At 57.1% G+C, this 21714-nt stretch overlaps 1 protein-coding gene across 1 annotated transcript in view; it reads left to right on the top strand.

The window, feature by feature from the left end:
• The window catches only part of ZFPM1 (zinc finger protein, FOG family member 1), a 38957-nt gene that overhangs the window by 11780 nt on the left and 5463 nt on the right, over nt 1-21714 (top strand). The window contains exons 2-5 of the mRNA XM_083870101.1: nt 6849-6980; nt 9198-9287; nt 18839-18972; nt 21561-21663. Coding sequence (XP_083726227.1) covers nt 6849-6980; nt 9198-9287; nt 18839-18972; nt 21561-21663 — 459 coding nt within the window. The remainder of the gene's footprint in view (nt 1-6848; nt 6981-9197; nt 9288-18838; nt 18973-21560; nt 21664-21714) is intronic.

Below are 21714 nucleotides of genomic sequence, written 5' to 3'. Positions count from 1 at the left end.
TCTGAGTTTGTTTCATCTAAATATAAAACTAAAGAGCAAACAGTATAAAGTTCATTTTTTAATGTGCTGCCCCATTCCAGTTGGGCTGCTCTCTTTATTTTTTTTTTTTTTTTTTAGGGGAGCTGTGATAAAAAGCAGAGATAAAGCCAGGACTGTTTTGTGTAGGAGTCGGTATCTGCGTTATCTATCTCCCTTTTTCACTCTCCGAGCAGCTCTGTTGTTTTTCGCTCTTATCTCGCTCCACCAAAATGCCAAGAACAGGAAAAAAAAAAAAAATTAGAAAAAAGAGAGAGAGAGAGAGAGAGAGGCAGCACAGGCACGTTTGCACGGAGCAAACTCTGAGTCCGAGGAGCTGGGCAGGAGAAGGGCTTGGAGTTGGAGGAAGAGGAGGGTTGGGAAGGGAGGGAAGGATTTTGGGAGCAGTGCTGTCCCAGGGATCTCCATGTGCCAGCTGCTCTCAGGTGCCCTCTGAGGTCCTTCCCTGCCCCTGGAACCCCCACAGCTCATGCTCATTGCCCTGGAGTGCTCCAGGATGGCTCTGGGAGCTGGGATTGGGGTTTGGGAGCAGCAGGGACATCCCAGCCGGAGCGTCTTTGCTGATGTCCCCATCCTTGTCCCCATCCCTCAGGCCTTGCCGTCACCCAGGGCTGTCACAGACTGCAAGGCTTGGTGTGGACCCTGGAAACCATCCCTGTTCCCTTTCCATGGCTTTTGGGAGCGGGATGGGCCTGGCAGGACCTGGAGCTGCTTCCCACAGGAAGGGGGATGGCTCCAGCTCAGCATCTCCGGGGTAATTTGTCGCTGGATTAGCCCAGAGCTTGACCTCTGTCCTGGCTGTCACCTGGTATCGATGTGCTCCCAGTGCTGCCTGAGCATCCCCACCCCGGCCATTCCTGCCTGGAATGTCTTTATTCCAGGTGGGAGAAGAAGTGTCCACATTGAGGGCTTTTCCCCCCAGTTCTGCCCTTTGGCAGGAAGCAGGGGTGGCGTGCTGAGACCCTGATCTCCAGGTGGAACTCATGGATGGAATTTCTTTCCCACTTTGTTGCGTATCCAGTTGGTCCCGAAGTTCCTGGATCACCATGGGGATAAACACCTCTTGGATGGGGTTTGGATGGAGATACCTCCAATCCTTTCCAGGAGGGAGTGACCCTTCTCTCCCAGTCTTAGCAGCTGCCTCAGTTTCCCTGCCGTGCTCCCATGGCTCCGTGTGCTCTCCAGCCCCACGTTCAGCGCATCCCTTCTCCCAGAGCCATCCCATCCATCTGCTGCGCCGGGGACGGCTCCATTCCGCTCTCTCCAAATCTATCAGGGCCTTATCGACCCCATCTGAAACCTAAAGTCACTCCATTGTCATTGTCCCCGGGTTTCTCCCCCTGCCTCTCGTCCCCCCTCCCCGGCGCGCGCGGCGGATGCTCCGGCTGTTCCTTTGGGGGCTGGAGGCCCCCAGAGCCCCCCAATCTCCCGGGATCTCCGGGGGCTTTATCGGCCCATCGGAGCCGGGGCTGGCGGGGCCGGCGCTGGCGCCGCTCGCTGCTGATAAAGTTACAGAGTTCAGGCAGTGATGAATGTTCAGTAACTGCACCCGCCGCGATCCCGCCTGGGCTTGGCAGCGCGAGCAGCTCCGGCTGAAACCAATCCCTCCCCTATCAGCAGCGCTGCTTTTTCTCAGGCTCAGTCTCTTCCCCAGCTTTGCTGTTCCCTTGGGGGGCTCTCCCAGGGCAGTACAGCACTGAGGGATGCTCCTGAGGGATGCTCCAAGGGCTGCATCCCAGGGATTTGGGTTGGGAAGGAGCTTGGAGCTCATCCGAGTCCAGGGCAGGGACCTTCCACCAGACCAGGCTGGGGTTGTTGGGACAGAGCAGCTCCCCAGCAGTGACTGGAGCATCCCATCCCCATTCCCCATCCCCATCCCCATTCCCATCCTCATTCCCATTCCATTCCCAACCCCATTCCCATCCCCATCCCATCCTGAGAAATCCCACCCTTCCCAACACCTCCATTCCCTCTCTGTCCTTCGTTCCCCTCCTTGGAAAATTAGGCCTAAGGATACCTAATGGATTTCCATTATTAACAGTATTCCTCTTTAACTGAAAACCAAACTGTGTTAACCCATAACAGCATATTATAAGTGTAATCATTATTGTGAATTTAGCAATTATTGTAAATACCATCCCATGAGCAATGGCAGCATCATCCACACCCCCTCCATGCTCCCGCCATCTCTATTCCCCCACCACCCTTTATTCCCCTCCTGGTATAAATTAGGCCTAATAGATTATAAATGTAATAATATTAATCATTATAAAACCCTTCATGAGCAGTTGGAGCATCTCCCCATCAAGAATTACAGCATCACCCAGCACCTCTATCCTCTGTTCCCCTCCTGGGTAAATTAGGCCTAAACACAAAAATATAATAAGTCTATTAATTTAATTTATAAATAATATCCCCCCTCAGCAATCCCTACCACCTCCTGGATAAACCAGTAATAATTTAATACCAAATCATGATCAATACATTATAAATCCTCTCCTCCCTGCACCTTCCAATTCTCCAACCACCCTTTTTTTCCCCCTTGCCCTTTTCCCCCAGGGCACCACGGGCAGGCTCAGGGTGAGTTTTATCTGGAGGTGATGGAGAAGGGCCCCAAATTGGAGATAAAGCCCCCTGGGGCCGGCCCCAGCCGCTATCAGCTCCATGCACAGGGCTGATCTTTCATGGGGAGATATCCATGGGAAGAGCCCAGCCTGGGATGCTGCAGCCAGCCTGATACAGGAGAGGGCTGATCTGTGCTCAAAAAAGCCTCTTTTTCTCCCAAACGGATTCCAGACTGTTGGAATTCAGTGCAGCATCACCAAGGGGGGACCTTTGAGGACCTGCACCCACCAAAACCTTGTTTGTCCCAGCTCAGCATTCCCAATCCACAGGGAACAGGCTGGGGAGCAGCCGAGGTCGTTGGTAAAACAAACATTGGTAGGGCCCAGGGAGGAATTGGGTGAGAAGAGCGGGCTGGTGGCCCATCAGATACCGGGATTTGCAGCCCAGGTTGTTCTCCGGGTGTTTCTGGCAGCGGGGAGGGCACGGCACAGCCCCACTGCCACCGGAGCCTGGGGAATCCCGGGTGCTCCTCATCCCCCCAGCCCACCCTGGCTCCAGGAGCATCTTCCCCTGAGGAATACCAGCCTGTTCCTGCAGCCCTTCGCTCCTGGCTCCATAATTTGGGAGGAAAAGGTGTGATTTAGGGGCAGCGACAAAGCAATGCCTGAGTGGAATTCCCACATTTCCTGCGTGAGGTGATGGACGAGCATCCTGGTGATGCTTCGTGCATCCCAAAACTTGGTTTAGAGCCTTGCCCACCTGCTTTTGAGTTGGTTTTTAATCATCATCATTACTACTACTACTATTATTATTATTATTATTATTATTATTATTATTATTATTATTACTGTGGTGTTTTTAATTGGAAGAGGATGGTGCCAGCACAAGGATGAGGAGGAGCTGGAAGGATGGAGGAGAGATCCTCCATTATGTTGCCTGCCTGGTGGAGCTGGAATATCCCTCAGGATGCCCTGGCCCATCTGGGATGTCCCCACTGTCCCCCCCCAGTGACATCCAAAGCCAAGGCTGAGCTTTGAGGTGCCTGGAGAGAAGGTTTGGGATATGAGGCCACTGGCTTTGGGCTCTGTCCCTCATTCCCTGGCTCCTAGAGCCTTCCTTGGCCTCATCCCCTGCCCGATGGGACTTGGAGGAATTTTTATTTTTAGAAATAAGGATCGTGGATTCCCAGAACGGGTTGGGTTGGAAGGACCTTAAAGCTCATCTCCTTCCTCCCCCTCCACGGGCAGGGACACATTCCTTTTAGCCCAGGTTGCTCCAAAGCCCCATCCAACCTGGCCTTGAACGCTTCCAGAGATGGGAATTGGAAGGAGTCAGATGGGGAATTTTATTTAAATTTGTGTTTAAAAATAAACACTTGGAGCTGACGGCAGCCGGCAAAGGCAGGTTGCCACCAGCCCTGCACGTGTTCCCGATCCAGGACCTGCTTTCCACCACGGGAACTCCTCCTCCTCTTCCTCCTCCTCCTCGTCCTCCTCCTCCCTGCTCCAGAGCCGGTGGGAAAGTCTGTGGCTGTTGCTATTTTCTATCTGTTATCAAGGCCTCTTATCACTTTGCTCTTGTCTCCGTGCCGGCTCTCCGAGCGCCCAGGGTCTCGCTCTTGGCAGCCTGGAAAAGTCCCCCCCCCTCTCCTCCTCCTTCCCCTCTCCTCCTTGATTCCCTATATTCTTTTTGCCTTTTATTTAATTTACCAGCTAAGCACAAAGACTCAAGAAAAGCTTTATTGTTCCTGCCCTGGGAGAACCTTAATTGGAGTGCAGCGATCAAATCATTACCTGGATAACGCCGGGTTTCCCTGGGAATGCCGACCCTCGGCCCAGCCCTGGTGCCACGGGCACGTCTCCTCAGCTTCCTGCAAGTTTTTAGAGTCACTGTCTTTTTTTTTTTCTTTTGAGAAAAAAAAAAAAGAAGAAAAAAAAAAAAAGAAATCCTAGCTCGTTATCAATAAAAAAAAGAGGAGGGAGAAGAGTTAATCGTCGAAGCGGAGTATCTTGGAAAGGGAGCGTTTTTTGGCTCTTCCCCTCTCTGTAAAACCAGCCTCAGTAATTCAGTTTTAAAGCATGAAAAAAGGGAGTTGATGAAATTCCACTATCAGCACTGAACCAATATGCAAAATATCTCGCCGAGAATCAAATAGCTATTATGTTTTCATTTCCATTTCAGCGTATTTGCTTAATGAAGAATAGACAGATCAGGCCAGCCGAGGGAGGCTGTGTGCGGTGATAACTGTGCAGGGCTCCCAGCAATCCCGGGCAAGTGACGCTCCTCTCCTGCTCCCTCTCCCTCACTCGCTTTTTTTTCCCTTTTTTACCCTTTTTTTGATTTTTTTTTTGCTTTAACCCGCACAGCTGGGAGCACTGGCAGTGCATCGAGATGCTGCAGTGGGGTTGGGATGCACCCAAGGATGTGATTGTGGCCTCTCCTGTGGGCACTGGGTGACACCATGGTCCCCAAACCCCTGGTTTCACGTGGTTGGATTTGTCTGGAGCATCCCCATCTCCATTGTGCTTTTGGGAGTGTTTTGGGATGAATCCAGGGACTGTGTGAGATGATTCCAGGATGTTGTTGGTTCCCAATCATCCTCAATCCAGGTTTGACACAGTTGGATTTATATGGAGCATCCTCATCTTCCTCATAGCTGGGCCTCGGTGTTTTGGGGTGGGATGCGGGTGGTCCCAGGATGCATCCAGGGGTCAAGACTCTGGGATTGTTGATTCCCCATCATCCCCGTAGGCACTGGGTGACACCACGGTACCCAAACCCCAGCTGGATTTAGATGGAGCATCCCCATCTCCTTCCTGGCTGCGGGTGGACATTTCAGGGAGGGATTTGGGTCATCCCAGGATGCATCCAGAGACCCCAGTGGTGCAATATTGGGACGCTGTTGGCCACCCATCATCCCTGTAGGAACTTGGTGGCACCACAGGACTCAAACCCCAGGATTTGTATGGGGCATCCAGTTGGGTTTATATGGGACATCCAGCTGGGTTTATACGGGACATCCAGTTGGGTTTATATGGGGCATCCAGTTGGGTTTATATGGGACATCCAGTTGGGTTTATATGGGACATCCAGTTGGGTTTATATGGAGCATCCAGTTGGATTTGCATGGGACATCCAGTTGGATTTATATGAGGCGTCCCCATTTCCCTGCTGGCTGGGGATGGGTATTTTGGGGTGGGATATGGGGTCCATCCAGGGACCACGGATGGGATGCTGTTGGCTGCCCATCATCCCTGCAGGCCACACTGCTGTGGTACCCAGAGCCATCCTCATCCTCCTCCTGCTCTTCCCAGGCAGGACGTGGGTGGTCTCAGCACCCTTGGGTGGGTGCCAGGTGCCCTCCTGGTCCCACCCATCCCTTCCCAGCCCCATCCACCCCTCCCTGGGCAGGCTGGAGGTGCCAAACCCCGGCGCAGGCAGGCGAGCGTCGGGTTAACTTTATCACAAGCCCAAGAGCCGTGAAGGCGTGAAGGAAGAAATTATCCTAACAATGTTTCATTTACAGCGGGAGAAACGATTTGTTAGCCAGCGATTGTTTCTGAATATTATCAGAGCCTTTTTAATTGTGCTGGAACTGAAATTAGCAGAATTAGAATAAATTGCCTTCCCTTCTCCGGCAGCCTCTTTATTCACGCTCATTGTTGTGTGCTTTGTATAGATTATGGGCTCTTTGTTCTGCTGCTGTAAATATACATGCCTGGAGTCACGGCGAGCAGCTGAGGTCTGCAGACAGGGCTGGCCCTGCTCTCATCCCCCTGTGATGCCCCAAACCCGGGGCTGGGTGGGGCCCTGGTGGCGTCGAGTGTCACCGGCCACGTGTGGCACCGCTGTCACCGCTGGGGGACATTGTGTTGTCGTGGAAACGGCCCAGAGGGATGGCAGGGCTGAGGGGTGTCCCCCATGGGCAGCCTGTTTATCCCCCTGTGTCATCCCTGTCAGATAAAGGAGCATTTCTGGGGTCCTTTTTGGGGACATTCTGTGTGCACAGGACCCCTCCTGCTGCCAGGAGGGAGGGGACACCTGGAGCAAGACACAGCCACCTCTGCAGGGGAGCATCCCACCTCTGCTGGGATGGCTGGGCAGGGTTTTCCCTTCCTTCCTTCCCTCCTTTCCCTTCATTTCCTCTCAGCATCCTGATTTCCCAACTGGGGAAACCCCACCATACTCCTCTGGCATCTTTTCCCTGGGGTTGTCCCCTCCTAACCTCACTGTCCTTGTCCCCGCAGGTTCCCTGGCAGCGATGGAGGAAGGCGAGGACGCCCCAGTGGGGGACAAGAGCCCCTCGGAGAGGGACGGGGCCACCTCAGACTGCGAGGGCTCCCCTGAACGAGACACCTCCAGCCCCCCCGGCAGTGAAGGTGAGCCCTGGGGGTGTCCCCTGCTGTCCCCTCCCCACCAGAGAAACCTGCAGGGCGTTGTCTCTGCTGGGTGTTAGTTAGCTGAGGATTAAACCTGGCCACCCCTCCGAATGGTGGGTCAGTGACACCCCAGTGTCCCTGGGGGTTCTATCCCTCTGGGCCCCTCTGGCCGCTGGCAGGACACCCTGGGGACAGCCCAGGTTGTGAAGTCGTGTCCCTTGGGGTATGAAGTGACTCCCTTGGGGTGTAGAGTCACATAACTGGGGTATAAAGTGACCCCCTTGGGATGTAAAGTCACATAATTGGGGTTTAAAATGACCCCTTTTTGGGATATAAATTGACCCCTTTGGGATATAAAGTGATCTCCCCAGGCCAGGTATACAAAGTGACCCCTTAGGTGCAAAATGACCTTTCCCCCCACCTTTAGGGTCCAAAGTCACATTCCCTTAGGGTGCAAAGTTGTCCCATCCCAGGGATGCAGAGTGACCTCTCAGGGTACAAAGTCACATCCTTTGTCGCGTCCCTCGGGGTGCAAAGTTCCCCCAGCCAGGGGGACAAAGTCACAGCCCTGGGCGCATGTAGCAGGTGACTCCCCCAGGGTGCCAGGCAGCCCCAGAGGCCACAGGTGGTGGCCCTGGCCGTGGCAGGGCTGGGCTGGGGGCACGGGGACGTTGGTGGCACTGCTCTGCCCACGCAGCCGCCAGGCTGCCGCCGTGCCCAGCTGTGCCACGCCCCAAAGGTGGCTGCGGCTCGGGGCCGGGCTCAAAACAGTCCCAGATATCCTTTAAGTTCCTTCCTGTGGAGGTGGGGGCAAATCCCAATCAGTTAATGTTTGCAGTGCCCTTTGAGATAACCGCGCCGGGGCAAGGCTGCGCCGGCTCGCCCAGCACAGCCCGGCAAACCCCACTGCCTCCAGCTGCTGGGGCTGGGGGAAAAGTGTCCCCAAAACCAGGACAGCCAGGCCACCAGGCACCAGGGATCCACAGCAGCCGGGGCAGGGAAGGACCCTGATAGCCGGGATAGGATCCTAAGAGTTGGAACAGGGAGGGGATCCTGATAATTGAGATAGGGAAGAGGCACAAATAGCTGGGACAGTCAGAGACCCCAAAATTTGGGGCAGGGAAGAGACCCTGATAGCCCCAACAGCCAAAGCAGGGAGAGATTCTAATACTCGGGGCAAGGAAGGGACCCTGATAATGAGGGCAAAGAAGGGACCTCAGTAGCTGGGACAAGGAGGGGACCCCAGTATTTGGGGCAAGGCAGGGAGTGGACCCTGATAGCTGGAGCAAAGAGAGACCCCGATTTCAGGGAAAGGACACACCGACAGCCAGGACAGGGAAAAGATCCTACAGCAAAGCAGGCAAAAGAGCCTGATAATTGAAACAGGGAGGAGACCTGATAACTGGAGCAGGGAAGGGACCCCAGTATCTGAGTCAGGGAGGTCTCTCAGGCAAACTTTGCTCAGCAGTGGAGGAAAAGCAGGGCTCTTATCTGATGGGGGAGCTGGGCTGGGGGCGAGGAGCCGGGGCCGGGGCGCGGAGCTGCACCTGGCACTGGCCTGCCTCGATAAAGAGGTGATAGCAGAGATAAGGCCCAGCAGCAATAACGGCCACTAAAGCTTTCAGCGCGATGGATAAAAATCGATATGCCAGGCACTTTGATTTATAGCCAAAAATAATAGGACTTTTATACCCGGTGATTGATTTATTTGATGTTAATCATTGCGCTTATCACCTGTATTAATAATCTCCAGTGGCGGTGACGTCACCCCCTGGGCGGCCGCGGTGGCGCCGATCGATTGGGCTCCGAGCTGCTCGATCCGCCCGGGACGCCAAGGCAAACATGTACTTTGGGCACTAATCTGCCACACTGTCATATGCAGATTGCCTTTATCAGCCCATCTCCAGCAGCAGTTAATGGAGAAAATAATTGTTATCAAGTTGCTATGAGTACGCCGCAAATAGAGCCGTGAGGGGGAGCGGAGCGCGCTGACGTGGGGCACTAACGGGTGGCACGGGGGGTTTTGGGGAGGTTTTTGGGGTGGTGGAGGGGTTTGGGTGGGCCTGATGGGGTGTTCTCAAGGGGTTGGGGGTGTGAATCCCCTCCCTGTGCCCGTTCTGGTGCTGGTGTGGCTGCTCTGGTGGTCCCAGCCCCTGTTGGAATGCTGCCTCTGGAATTCCTTGCTCGTGACCTGCTGCCTTTCCCCTCCTGCTGCAGAGTCCAGAGATGCTCTGGAGAGTCCCAAAGAGCTGGAGAAGCCGGATCCTGGAGAAAATCCCCAGGAGGCAGACACGTGGAATGGGCCAGGTGAGTGTCTGGTGTGGGGCTGGTCATCCTGCTCCATCCCAGTGGAGCACTCCAGCATTCACCTCCTCTTGCAAACACCAGTATGAGGAGCACTGGGAGCTGGGCAGGCTGCAAACCCCACAGCTCCTGCTGTAGAGGGGAGCTGTGAGGTGATGGTTGTCATCCCTGACATCCGCCAGGTGCTGTTGGGATGGTAAAACCATGGATTTGGGAGCAGCAGGGATGCCATCCCCACAGCTGGCATCACACCCCTGGCCCTGGCAGGGTTTGGGCCCATCCTGCATCGCACCAGGGCACTTCACCAACATCCTGGCAACCACAAGAGCGACGCTGGGGTGGTTTGGTGATGGTTATCAAAACCCCAATGAGTGAATTGAGCCTCTATCTCCCCCTGGTATCTCCTTGCTGGGGCCTGGGGAGGCCAGGCTGGCCCTGTGGGCACCCCCAGCCCTATCACCCTCCATCTCCAAAGCCACGGGGTTACAGACTCGTGCCACACACAATCACGGAATGTCTGGGCTTGGGAGGGAGCTCTGGAGATCATCCAGGCCAAGGCTGGGACACCTGGAGCGGGTGACAGAGGGACACATCCAGGTGGGATTGGGATGGCTCCAGACAGGGAGACCCCACACCCTCCCTGGGCAGCTGTGCCAGGGCTCTGCCACCCTCCATGGGAAGTTGTTCCTCGTGTTGAGGTGGAACTTCCCGTGGTTTCATTCATGGCCAGCACTCCTTGATTGGTGTTGTGGGTTGTTCCACTGTAAACAGCTCCTGGCAGGTGGATGGGGATGGGACCAGGGCAACCTGACACCCCCAAGAGTGAATGTGCCACACTTTGGGGCCTTGCTCCTCCCAGGGGATCTCCCAGCTGTGTCTGGGAAGTGGTGACCCCACTAAAGGACAGGGACTGCCCTCCAGGGATGGATGCACGGGGCAGGTCCCGCTGTGTCCCCAAGGCCAGCAGGCTGCGGGTGCTGCAGGAGCCCTGGGAAGTGCTGGCTGCCAGCACACGTGCTGCTGTGTGCAGCTGCCCCAATCCCCACGGCCCTGCGGGAGCCCCACTCCCCCTTCCCAGCCCGGCCCAGGGGAAGCTCCAGCCGACCCCGCTGATATCCCGGCCCTTCCTGCGTGCCGGGCAGGAAGGAGCTGCAAGGCCACCCCCGGCTCCTCCTTATCTGCTCCCAGCCCTTTGCCCCCACAATCCCGGGGCAGAGCAGGAGGGGGCTGCAACTCCAACCCCACAGATCATCCCCCCCATCCCTTCCCTATGGGGTCACCCCACAACCCCTCACCCCAATCTCCCAAAAACGGAGCCTGAGACCACACACCTCCCCTTCCCCCTCTTCCCCCGTCTCTGGGTTATTTGCATTCTTTATGTAAAAGAGATTTTATTATCGGGCCCTGGCAGCCCATCTCTATTCTGGTAATTGGAGTGGTATTAATTTCGGCGTGGCCGGGAGTTGCCGGCGGTCCGGCGATGCCGGCGCCGATAGGGTGTTCCTCCTGCACCAACCGCCGCGATAGCCCCGGCTATCAGGAGCTCTGCAGGCTCGCCACTTATCAGGGGATGGAGCTGGCGAAAAGGGAAGCTCGGAGCAGCCTGAATTTTCTGGCTTTTTATCTGGCAGGATCCGCCGGGTGTCAGCGGTGGCGGCCGCGAGGATGCGCCGGGAGGGTGGAGGAGCTTTGTTGGTGCCTCCCTGTTCCCCCCAAGGGGAGGTTTGGGGGGTCACTGGGTCACCCCCGCTGGGGGTTGGTGCTCCCAAAGGTCGTGCTGATGTTCCTGGCCTGCCAGGACCTCGGCCTGGGCTTCCCTGGCCCCATGGGGTGAGAGGGAGAAGGAGGATTTTGGTCTATATTTGAAATTGTCTTGTTCCCTGGAGGGGGGTGCAGCTTGTCCGGCTGATGGGAAAGTTCCCAGGAGCTGGAGGGTGAAATCCTGAACTTGGGAGCTTTTTTGGATGTGCCACCCTTTCATCCAGGGTGCGGGGATGGCCTGGCTCTGTTCTGCTTCATGGGATCATGGGGTGGAGCGTGGCCGTGCTTTGTGCTCACTCCATCCTCTGGCGGGGCTGGAGACAGGATGTCCATCCTTCCCAGATTCCCCCAAATTCCTTCCCCACAGCCCCTCCATCCATCCCTCAGGTTTCCATCTTTCCCACTCATTTTGGTTTGCTCTGGAGGAGGGCAGGTAGCAGAGAGTTTGGGGAGCACCCACAGCCTCCAACTCCCATCCCTGCCCAGCCAACCTCGGCCATTCCAGCCAGTTTTCCCAGAAGGATAAGATGGAAAAACTCTGGCAAATATCACCTGGAGCTGGGGCAGGAATGCAGCAGAGGAGAGCCCTGCTGAGGGCTGCTCAAGCTCATGGTGAGCCACCAGAGAATTCCCACTGGGAGCTGCTGGGAGGCTGCAGCCCCTGGGAATCCCAAATTCCTGCCTTTCCACCAGGTGGGCTGAAGCTTTTTGCTTTTGCAAAAATGGGACACCACAGGCAGGGACAGGATTGGAAGAGCTGAGACCAAACCCAGAGTGGCTTTTGTGTTGTCCCAGCTGGGAATTCCCAGGGAATTCTTCACCCCCTTCCGTACATCAGCATCACTCTTTGCAGCTTCACCTTGCTGAACCCCAAGCCCTGCTGCTGTCCTGCCTGTATGGGCTTTATTTAATAATTAATTACAAATTATTAAACATTAATTTAATATTAACATTTCCTCTGGGCAGCAATGATGGCTCTGGGTTGATTACAGAGCTGGGGCTCCTCTCCTGATCCCCCAAACCCATCCTCACCCCCATCCTCCATATCAGGACAGCACACAGCAACTCCTCTTTTTTTTTCTTTTTTTTTCTTTTTTTTTTTTTTTTGGTGCATCTAATTAAAACTCCCAACTCCTTTTCTTTTCTTTTTTTTCCCCCCCTTTTTTCCTCCCTGCTCCCCTTCAGTTGTGTTTATCTCCCGCCTCAATAATCTCCAGCTGCCCAGAGTTTGTCTGGAAACCTCAAGGTTTATTATCGGGGCGAGCAGGGCACAATGGGGGGGACAGCTCGTCCTGGGGGGGAACATCAGCCCCATCCCTCCCCCTCCACCCTGGTATGTGTGGGTGGGAAAAATAATTCCAGCTATTCTGTTTTATCTGCGCCGGGAGCGGAGCAGCACAGAGTTGTGTCAGTGGGAGATCCCTGGGGGATGGAGGGAGTTGGGATTCAGGGAGTTGGCACCCCCCAGAGTCCCCAAATCAGCACCCCAAAATCCTCCCTCTGCCCAGAGTGTGAGGGGAGCAAATTCTCCTGCTAAAGGCAGCTGGATGGGGATGATCCCAGCAGTGATGGTGGCACTTGTCCTGGATTTGGGATGTGTGGCCCTGCTGGGGGATGTGTCCCTGTGTCTGGGGTCACTGCGGGGTGGAGGGGACAGTTTGGGGACACTGATGTGGTGAAGGGATGCTCTGACTGCTCTGGGGATGTGGCTGAGTGGGAGGATGATCAGGCTGGTTTGGGGACACAGCTGGGAGGGAAGGAGTGCTCAGGGTGTTTGGGGACAGTGGCAGTGTGGAGGGATGCTCAGGGATTTTGGGGACAGTGACAGTGAGGAGGGATGCTCAGGTTGTTTGGGGACAATGACAGTGTGGAGGGATACTCCAGGATTTTGAGGACACAGCTGGGGTGGAGGGATGCTCTAGGATTTTGGGGACAGTGACAGTGTGGAGGGATGCTAAGGGATTTTGGGGACAGTGACAGTGTGGAGGGATCCTCAGGCTGTTTGGGGACAGTGACAATGAGGAGGGATGCTCAGGGATTTTGGGGACAATGAGGAGGGATGCTCAGGGATTTTGGGGACAGTGTGGAGGGATGCTCAGGGTGTTTGGGGACAGTGTGGAGGGATGCTCAGGGATTTTGGGGACAGTGTGGAGGGATGCTCAGGGATTTTGGGGACAGTGACAGTGTGGAGGGATGCTCAGGGATTTTGGGGACAGTGTGGAGGGATGCTCAGTATGTTTGGGGACAGTGTGGAGGGATGCTCAGACACCCGTTCCCATTCTCCCTCGGGAAGTAGAGCCATGTCTTGCACTCTGGCAGTGACAGCCCTGAGGGTGACGCTGCCAGGCTGGTGCTGATTGACAGCTGTCAATCACTCACCTTGCTGCTCTGCCCTGCCTGGATCTGAGGACTCGTGGGGATTTGGGGCTTGGAACCCTCTCCTCTATCTGGGTTCCCCCTCCTGAGGGTTCTCCCACCCCCCCCAGAGGCCCCTGGGGCTGTGGCAGGGACCCCCCTGTGGTCCCCTCCCCTTTCCGGGCGGGATATCTTCCCTCTGCATCGGCTCTGGGGGCCCCTGATTCCCCTTCCTCCCCTTCTCTGGCTTCCTGCCCCCCCAGTGCCCTCTTCCCCCTGCCTGGGCACAGCCAGGGGTCCCAACAGCCCCAGGAGAGGGGACAGGGCAAGGACAGGGTGTCCCTGGCACAGGGGTCCCGCCACCCTGACAGCCCCGGGACAGCCAGGAAGTTTTCTTCCTTCCTTCCTTCCCATCCTTCCTGAGTGCTTTCTGGTGTTTTTCCCTGTGTTTATTCCTGTCCCCAGCCCTGTGGTCACAGGTCCTGTGTGTTTCCTGGTTGTCCCTTGTGAGGAGGAGCCCTGGGAGCAGGGGCTGCTTTGGGATGGCAGCAGCCCAGGTGTGGGAACCCCTTGGGGTGGGGACAGAGCAGGGACTGGGCACCCCTGGCACAGAGGTCCTGGCAGCCCCAGGGAAGCCAGGAAATTTTCCTACTTCCCATCCTCTCTGAGCCTTTTTCTGATCTTATCCCCAGTGTTTATATCCCCATCCCTGCAGGGGGACAGTCCCAGGGTCTGGAAATAACAGGTCCCAGTTATTTCCTGGGATGGAAACCCCTTGTCATGAGAGATGTCACCCCTGGGGATGGGGGGGAGACAAGGATCCCCTCCCAACCCCATCCCAGCAAGGCACAGCAACACCCCAAAGGCAAATGTCCCAGGAATGCTTATCAGCCCATCCTGCCAGGGCAGGGCAGGGCACCCCGACTTCCGTGGGGCACAGGTGGCACTGCCGGTGCCGCCTGCCAGCTGTGCCCCACAGCTGGGGAGCGGGGAGCCCTTTGGGGGTGCAGCCCCTGCCCTGTGTGTGCAGCCCCCCTGTGCAGCCCCCCCAGGGCCGGGTGGTGCCCGCTGCGGGCACAGGGCAGGGCCTGCCTGCTCCATTATCCGGGGGCAGGGTTCAGCCCGATAAGGAGTCGCTTTTGGACTCGGGCAGCAAACAATCAATAAGGTGGCGAGCGATGGGCAGGGGAGATAAAGGCAGAAATCCCCCTCTGGGCTCCCGTCCCCAGCTCCCCAAACCAGGGGGGGGGCTGTGCCACAGCCATCCCCTCTCTCCATCCACAGAGCCAGCCCAGGCTGAGCCCAGCAAGGCTCGATTTAAACCCTCCTCACTCCTTTGTCGTCCCCAAGGCTGCCCTGATTACTCGAGCACCCGGGACGGCAAAGCCGGGATAATCTCCTTAGCCCCTTTGGAGAGATTTCCCTTTGTGAGCGGAGGTGAAGAGTGGAGATGCTGCGTGTTCACAGCTTAAGACTCTTCCCAATCGGCTCCCTCCATCTTATCGGAGCGGTGCCATCACATCATTGCAGTAGTTGAGTTGTCAGGATTTATTCCTTCCGCCGCGCTCGCGCCGCTTCTAAAAACAGCAGCTGGGGCTGGGACGGGGCCACCGGGGGGAACTGGGGGGAACTGGGGCTTCTCCAGCTTGGATTTCCCCAGGGAGGAGCGGGAGAGCCCATGGGAGGTTGGGTACCCATTGATGGATCCATCCATCATCCCTCCATCCCACTGCCAGGCCGGCTCCTGCAGCCACCCACGATTGCTCCTGGATGTTCCAGAGGTGCAGCCACATCCAGGCACCCACTTTTGCTTTCCTTGCAGGAGGGAAGAGCAGAGGGACCCCAGACAAACTCACCCATCCCACCCCATCCCATTCCAAGCTGCTCCTGCATCCCCTTTGCCTCAACTGCATCCACAGCACTTGGATCACATCCAAACTGTTCAGCTCCTTGCAGGGACCTGGACTCAGAGGTCGGTCCATCCATCCATCCATCCGTCCATCCATCCATCCATTCATCCATTTCCCAGTCTCTCCATCAGCAGGGCTGGATCTGGCTCGTGGCCCCCCAGGCTGGCACAGGGTGCTGAATTTAATGGGAACAAGGAGGCTGATCCCGGGATGTGATCCCATGACAGGCTGATAGCTGTATTTATATCCTGATAGTATCCAGGCAGCTGCAAACACTGCAGGGCCCTCCGAGCCCGGGTGCCCACTGAGGGGCAGAGCACTGGCCTTGGATGTGGCTCAAGTCCTGTGGATGCAGTTGAGGCAAAGGGATTGGGATGGGGTGGGATGAGTCTGGGGTCTCTCTGCCCTTCCCACAAGGAAGGTAAATGGGGGTGCCTGGATGTGGCTGCGGCTCCAGAGCTTCCAGGAGGAGCTGGCCCAGCTCTGTGCTGTTCCCAGCAGTGCCATTCCTTTCCCTGGCCATGACAATGTCATGGTCACCGTGCCCGTGGGCTCTGGCCGTTCGTCTCCATCACACCCCGTGCTGGAGGAAGGCTCAGTGATGCCTCCTTGGACTTGTGCATCCCCACAGGCTTCCTCCCTCCCCTGTGCCCACCCTGGACCCTCGGGATGGGCAGGAATTGGGGTGCCTGCCATGCCAGCTTGGCCCTGGGGTGGTGACAGGATTAATCTTTGCTCCCAATACAGCTCAGCCCATTCCTTTGGAATCTCTCGATGGGAAAGATAAACTGGGAGCAGCCCCGTGTTCCCGGGGTCTGTGTCACACCAGGCAGGTGCACCTGGCTCTGCGGAGGCTTTTCCCTCCTTCCTCCCTTCCTTCTTTCCTTCCTGCTGCTTTTCTCTTCGCCCCAGAGCAAACAGGCCTGTCCCTGCCCAATTTGGTTAATGAACCCAGAGATAAGCCCTGCTCTGGTGATAACGAGGGACCGATGGCCAGGTGAGATACCCGGGGGGTGTTCACCTGCCAGGGGATCCCACAGGGAGCTGCAGCTCACGGACTTTGCTCCAGGACACCCCAAGGGCTGGCAGCAGCTCTTCCCAACCTTGCAGGCAGTGGGATGTGGTGGGATCCATGGTGGGATCCATGGTGGGATCACTCCCTGGTGGTCCCCACGTGGGCTTTATTCCCAATGTGGAACATGCAGCATCCCCCCATCATTTTCCCTGTTCCCTCTCAGCAGTGCTGTGTCTTTAGCTGGAAACAAAAAAAAAAAAAAAATCATCTTTTCCCTCCTTTTTTCCCCTCTCTGTGTCACGGTGGGTGCAGCACAGGAGCTCTGGCTGGCACAAGGACATTTATCCCTCTGGAGGAGCTCTCAGCACCCCTGAACAGGGGTTCAGCAGGGCCTGTGGGGTTCCAGCACCCCGTTTTTTGGGCGGGTGGAGGCCTCGGGGCACTGGCGGGAGCAGGGCCGGCTCGGGCAGCACTATTTTTGTCCCCCTGTCTGGAACGGTTTTCTCTTTATCAGCGCCTGCGTGTTTTCTCTGCTGGGGATTGATACACACAAGATGAAGTGCTCTGACATGGGAAGTGTCAGGCGAATGCTCTTATCTCAGAGACATGGTCTCCTGACCCAAACGCTGCTGATTAGCAGTGAGACAGGGGAGGGGGGGCGCCCAGGGGGGGCACCCACAGGGGGGACGTGGCCGTTGGGCTCCGCTCCCCAAAAAGCAGCCGGGAAATTCGGGGTGACAAAGGCAGAGGGGAGCCAGCACTGCTGGGGCTCTCCTGGGGGGATTAGGGGTGGAGGGGAAGCTCGGGGGTGCTGAGGATGGAGGGAGTTCAGCACTTTGGGAATTAGATGGGGAGGTGCTGGAGGTGTGGAATAATGTGAGAGAATCAGATGTGGAGATGCTGGAGGTGTGGGACAATGTGACTGCCCCACTCTGGTGGTCACTCTGCCCCCTGCCTGTCCCCCCATCCTGCTGCTGCCCTTCCTCAGGCTGTGCCAGGGAATAAATCCCAACAGTTCCTTAAAGGCCTCATCCCTCCTCTTCCTCCATCCTCCTGCCCATGCTGAGGTGGAGCTGATGAGGAGATGGGCAGGGGGTGCAGGGCAGGCACAGCCCATGCCGTGCTCACTCCCAAAACCCCTTTGCAGGGATGAAATCCCCTCTAGAATAGGGACAGTGGCTTTGGGAGCACTCCAGGCTGTGGGAATGGGAAGGCAGGACAGGGGAGCTGAGGCAGAGCCCATCACCAGCACTGCTGGGGGCTGTGGCACAGGGGGTGGAGGGTGGCAGAGACCAAACACCTCGGGGAGCCTGAACACCTCCCCAAACCTCCCAGTGGGCAGCAGGATTTGCCGAGGTAACACCACCTGCTCCCCTGGGATGTGCCCAGTGCAGTCCCCAGTGCCCGGGGTGTACAGAGGACACCCCTGGGTGCTGGTGGCCCCTGGGCCATGGCAGGTGACACCACCCATCTCTCCCAGTCGCTCACCTCAGCTCACCCCAGCGCTGGGAGGATCCAGATGTCAGCCCTGCTAATAAACACATCAGATTTCAATCTCCGCAGCCATGGGATCGCTTTATCCTCCCCGCGCTCCCGGCTCCAAAGGCAATTCTGCCTTCAGCCAGCGCAGCCTGCTCCCTGCCCACGCCTCTGTCCCCTTTTGGGGGCTTTGGGGGGCTCTTTGTCCTGGAGTGCCAGGCCAGGGGATGATCCTCAGAGCTTTCCCAGCCTCACACAGGCCAGGTTTGGCTCACTGTCCCCAGGTTTTTTGGGGGAACAGCAGCCGGGCGAGGGGCAAGGCAGCGCATCCATCTGGGTATTGGTTACCTGCCATCTTATCTGCGCTCCCAAAGACAAAGGCACAGTTAAAACATTTTTCGAGCAGCCTTCATAGCGTATTCACATGTTATCTAACCCATTAAACCAGAGCCTTATCAGATAATCAAAGCCATTAAGCCCTGAAGCCGCTGCGACTTTGGGTGCGGGGATGGGAAACGTTCCTTCCGCTCCTCAATGCCGGGTCTGGACCCCCTGGAAGGGGCTGGATCCCCCCATGGGACACCCACCAGCACCACATCCCACAGGATTTGGGGTGCTGCAGGCCTGGTGAGGGAGGGTTTGGGGCACATCCCACAGGATTTGGGGTGCTGCAGGCCTGGTGGGAGGGTTTGGGGCACATCCTGCAGGATTTGGGGTGCTGCAGGCCTGATGAGGGGAGTTTGGGGCACATCCTGCAGGATTTGGGGTGCTGCAGGCCTGGTGGGAGGGTTTGGGGCACATCCTGCAGGATCTGGGGTGCTGCAGGCCTGGTGGGAGGGTTTGGGGCACATCCCACAGGATTTGGGGTGCTGCAGGCCTGGTGGGAGGGTTTTGGGCACATCCCGCAGGATTTGGGGTGCTGCAGGCCTGGTGAGGGGGGTTTTGGGGCACATCCCGCAGGATTTGGGGTGCTGCAGGCCTGGTGAGGGGGGTTTGGTGCACATCCCACTGATGCTGTGCGTGTCTCCCCGCAGATGAGCTGGAGCTGGAGGTGCAGGACGGGCAGAGACGGGTGAGGACCCGCAGGAACCTCCCCGAGGGTTTCTCCTGGGGCCCCTTCCAGGGCAGCATCCACAGCGAGCCGGCATCGCCCGGACATGGAGACACGGTAAGGAGCATCCCCAGGGGAGGGCAGCAGGGCAGGCCCTGAGGAGACAGATTTTTTTTGGAAGAGAGGTCCCTGCTTGAGCTCCTCACCCCCGGGGAGTCTCCTGGTTGGAGCTCCCAGGAGGTTTCCCTGCCAGCATTCCAATGTCCCACCAATTCCAACACCAATGTCCCCAAGGCAGGGGACAGGGTGTTGCCACCCCCCCTGCACAAGGTGCTTGGTGGCACCTGTGTCCTCATAGAGGAGGTGGGATCTGCCTTTCCCACCTCAGATCTGCTCCCTGGGGACTCTGGTTGTGCCAGGAAAGGACCAGCAGCCGTGGGGAAGGGGCAGGAGAGGAGCACCCAGGGGACACTAGGGGCTGGTGGCTGTTGGTGCCATCACCGGGGGGAGCAGCAGAGCAGGGAGATGTCCATGAGTGTCACTCCGGGTGTTTTCAGGCTCTGGATCCTCCGTCCCAGCCGCATCCTCCCCTCCACATCCCCCCCCAGCCTCACACAGGCAGCTCCAGCCCAGGATCCTCAAGCCCTGGCTCCATCCCCACCTCTTCCTCCTCCTCCTCCTCCTCCTCTCTCCTTTGCTCTTTTTTTTTTTTTCTTCTTCTTTTCTTTTTTTTTTTTTTTTTTTTTTTTTAAGCTCAGGCCCGTTTATCTTTGCTGAATTAAATCCTTGATTAACCCTTATCTGCCCAGTTTGGCTCCCTATCTCCCGCTTGGCGCCGTGTGTCCAGACACCCGGTACAGGATGATTGATTTCCCGAAGATATGCTCAGCTTTTTTTTCCTGATACTTCATTTATTGTCTAAATATTTTTGCTCCCATTTCAGCAGCTCCCTTATCGAGCCCGGCTGATGATTCCCAGCCCTGCTCTCCTCTGCCACTCTCCTCCCTCCCTATCTCTGCTCAGGGAAGGGAGGAAGGAATTGCAGCCCCATCCCTGATAGGGGCTGTCACCCTCAGGTCTTTTCCTCTTTGTTGCTGGCGGCGGCTGGGGAGGGTGTAAAGGGGGTCTCCCCTAAATCCTGCCCAGCTCTGCTCTTCATCTCTGCGTGGGAGATGATCCCAGCCTGAGCTTTTAGTGGGAGCTGGGAGCACTTTAATATTCCATGGAGCACCATGTGTCCCCATCGCTGATGGAGAAGGAGAACGAAGAGGAGGAAGATGCCTACCCTCCCTCATCTGATCCCACAGGCTTCCCCTAAAAAAATCCTTGCTCTGGAGGGTGTGGAAACCCTCTGGCAGACAGCTCAGGGAAGGTGAAGCCCCTCTGGGGCTGTCCCCCGAGCCCACCCGTGTCCCCCCCGGCCGGGCAGTGGCAGGGGCAGGGGCCGTGCGGATGCGCCATCCCGGCGGATGCGGAGCAGATAGGGTTTCCGATGGTTATCAGCCCGTGTGGAGCGCAGACAGCGACCTCTTTGTTCCAGGGAGAACAAGGAAGGGCTTCACACCGGGGCTGGGGCCGCTGCAGGGAGCCGCCGTGGGCACCCCGGGGTGCTGGGAGCACCTTGGGGTGCTGCAGGGTCCTGGGCAGCGCAGGCAGCCCTCTCCATCAGGGGGTACCTGCAGGTCTCCCCACGCTGGGAGCAAAATTCCAAAGGGATTCTGCTCTCCCTGAGGGTGCTCCACCCATGTGGCACCAGCAGTGCCCATCCCTGTGTGCCATCCTGGGGTCCCCAGAGCCCCCAGCCCCATTTCCTGTGTCCATAGGGCGGGTTCCTCCACCACTGTGAGAGGTGCACACCCATGTGCCAGTGTCACACCCATGTGCCAGTGTGTCACACCCCTGTGCCAGTGTGTCACACCCCTGTGCCAGTGTCACATCTGTGTGCCAGTGTGTCACATACATGTGCCAGTGTGTTATACCCATGTGCCAGTGTGCCACACCCATATACCAGTGTCACACACCCATGTTCCAGTGTCACACCCATGTCCCAGGGTCACACCTGTGTGCCAGTGTGTTACAGCAGTGTGTCACACCCGTGTGCCAGTGTCACACCCGTGTGCCAGTGTGTTACACCAGTGTGTCACACTCATGTGCCAGGGTGTCACACCCATGTGCCAGTGTGCTACACCAAAGTGTCAGACCAGTGTGCCAGTGTCACACTCATGTGCCAGTGTGTCACACATGTGCCAGTGTTACACATGTGCCAGTGTCACACATGTGCCAGTGTGTTACACATGTGTTGGGGGCTTTATCACGCTGCCAGCACTCGGCTCCTGGCAGTGATAAGGCCCCAACTGGCTGCGACTGTCAGGCTGAGTTGGAGGGGTTGGAAATATTGGGATGGATAATTAGATTTCATATCGTTACTGCAGCAGCCATCGGAGGATCAGGGAGATTAATCCCCCCCACCCCCTTGTGCTCATTAATATTCATTAGAATGCAGGGAGGCTGAGCTGGGCACAGGCTGAGCAGGGAGAGCTGTGACCCCCTTGGCAGCCCCTTGGTGTGACCCCAGCCTGTTTTGGGGAGCACTGGGACCCCCTGGCAGCCTCTCAGTGTGACCCCAGCCTGTTTTGGGGACTGCTGTCACCCCCTGGCAGCCCCTCAGTGTGAGCCAGTGCTGAGCCCCTGTCCCTGCCCCACAGAGCCCCCCTGTGACGCTGGTGCTGGGGGACGAGAGCTGCTGGCTGTCCTGCCTGCCCCTCTTGCCCGGAGAGCCCGATGCCAACGCTGTCATCTACAGGAAGGGTAAGGGTGGGTACTGGGGGCACTGCGGGTGGGAGGGGTCCCCATCCGTGT

The sequence above is a fragment of the Zosterops lateralis genome, assembly GCF_965231275.1.
Source record: "Zosterops lateralis genome assembly, chromosome: 12".
NCBI lineage: Eukaryota > Metazoa > Chordata > Aves > Passeriformes > Zosteropidae > Zosterops > Zosterops lateralis.
The sequence above is the reverse complement of the archived record's forward strand: the minus strand, read 5'-3'. Positions and strand labels throughout refer to the sequence as shown.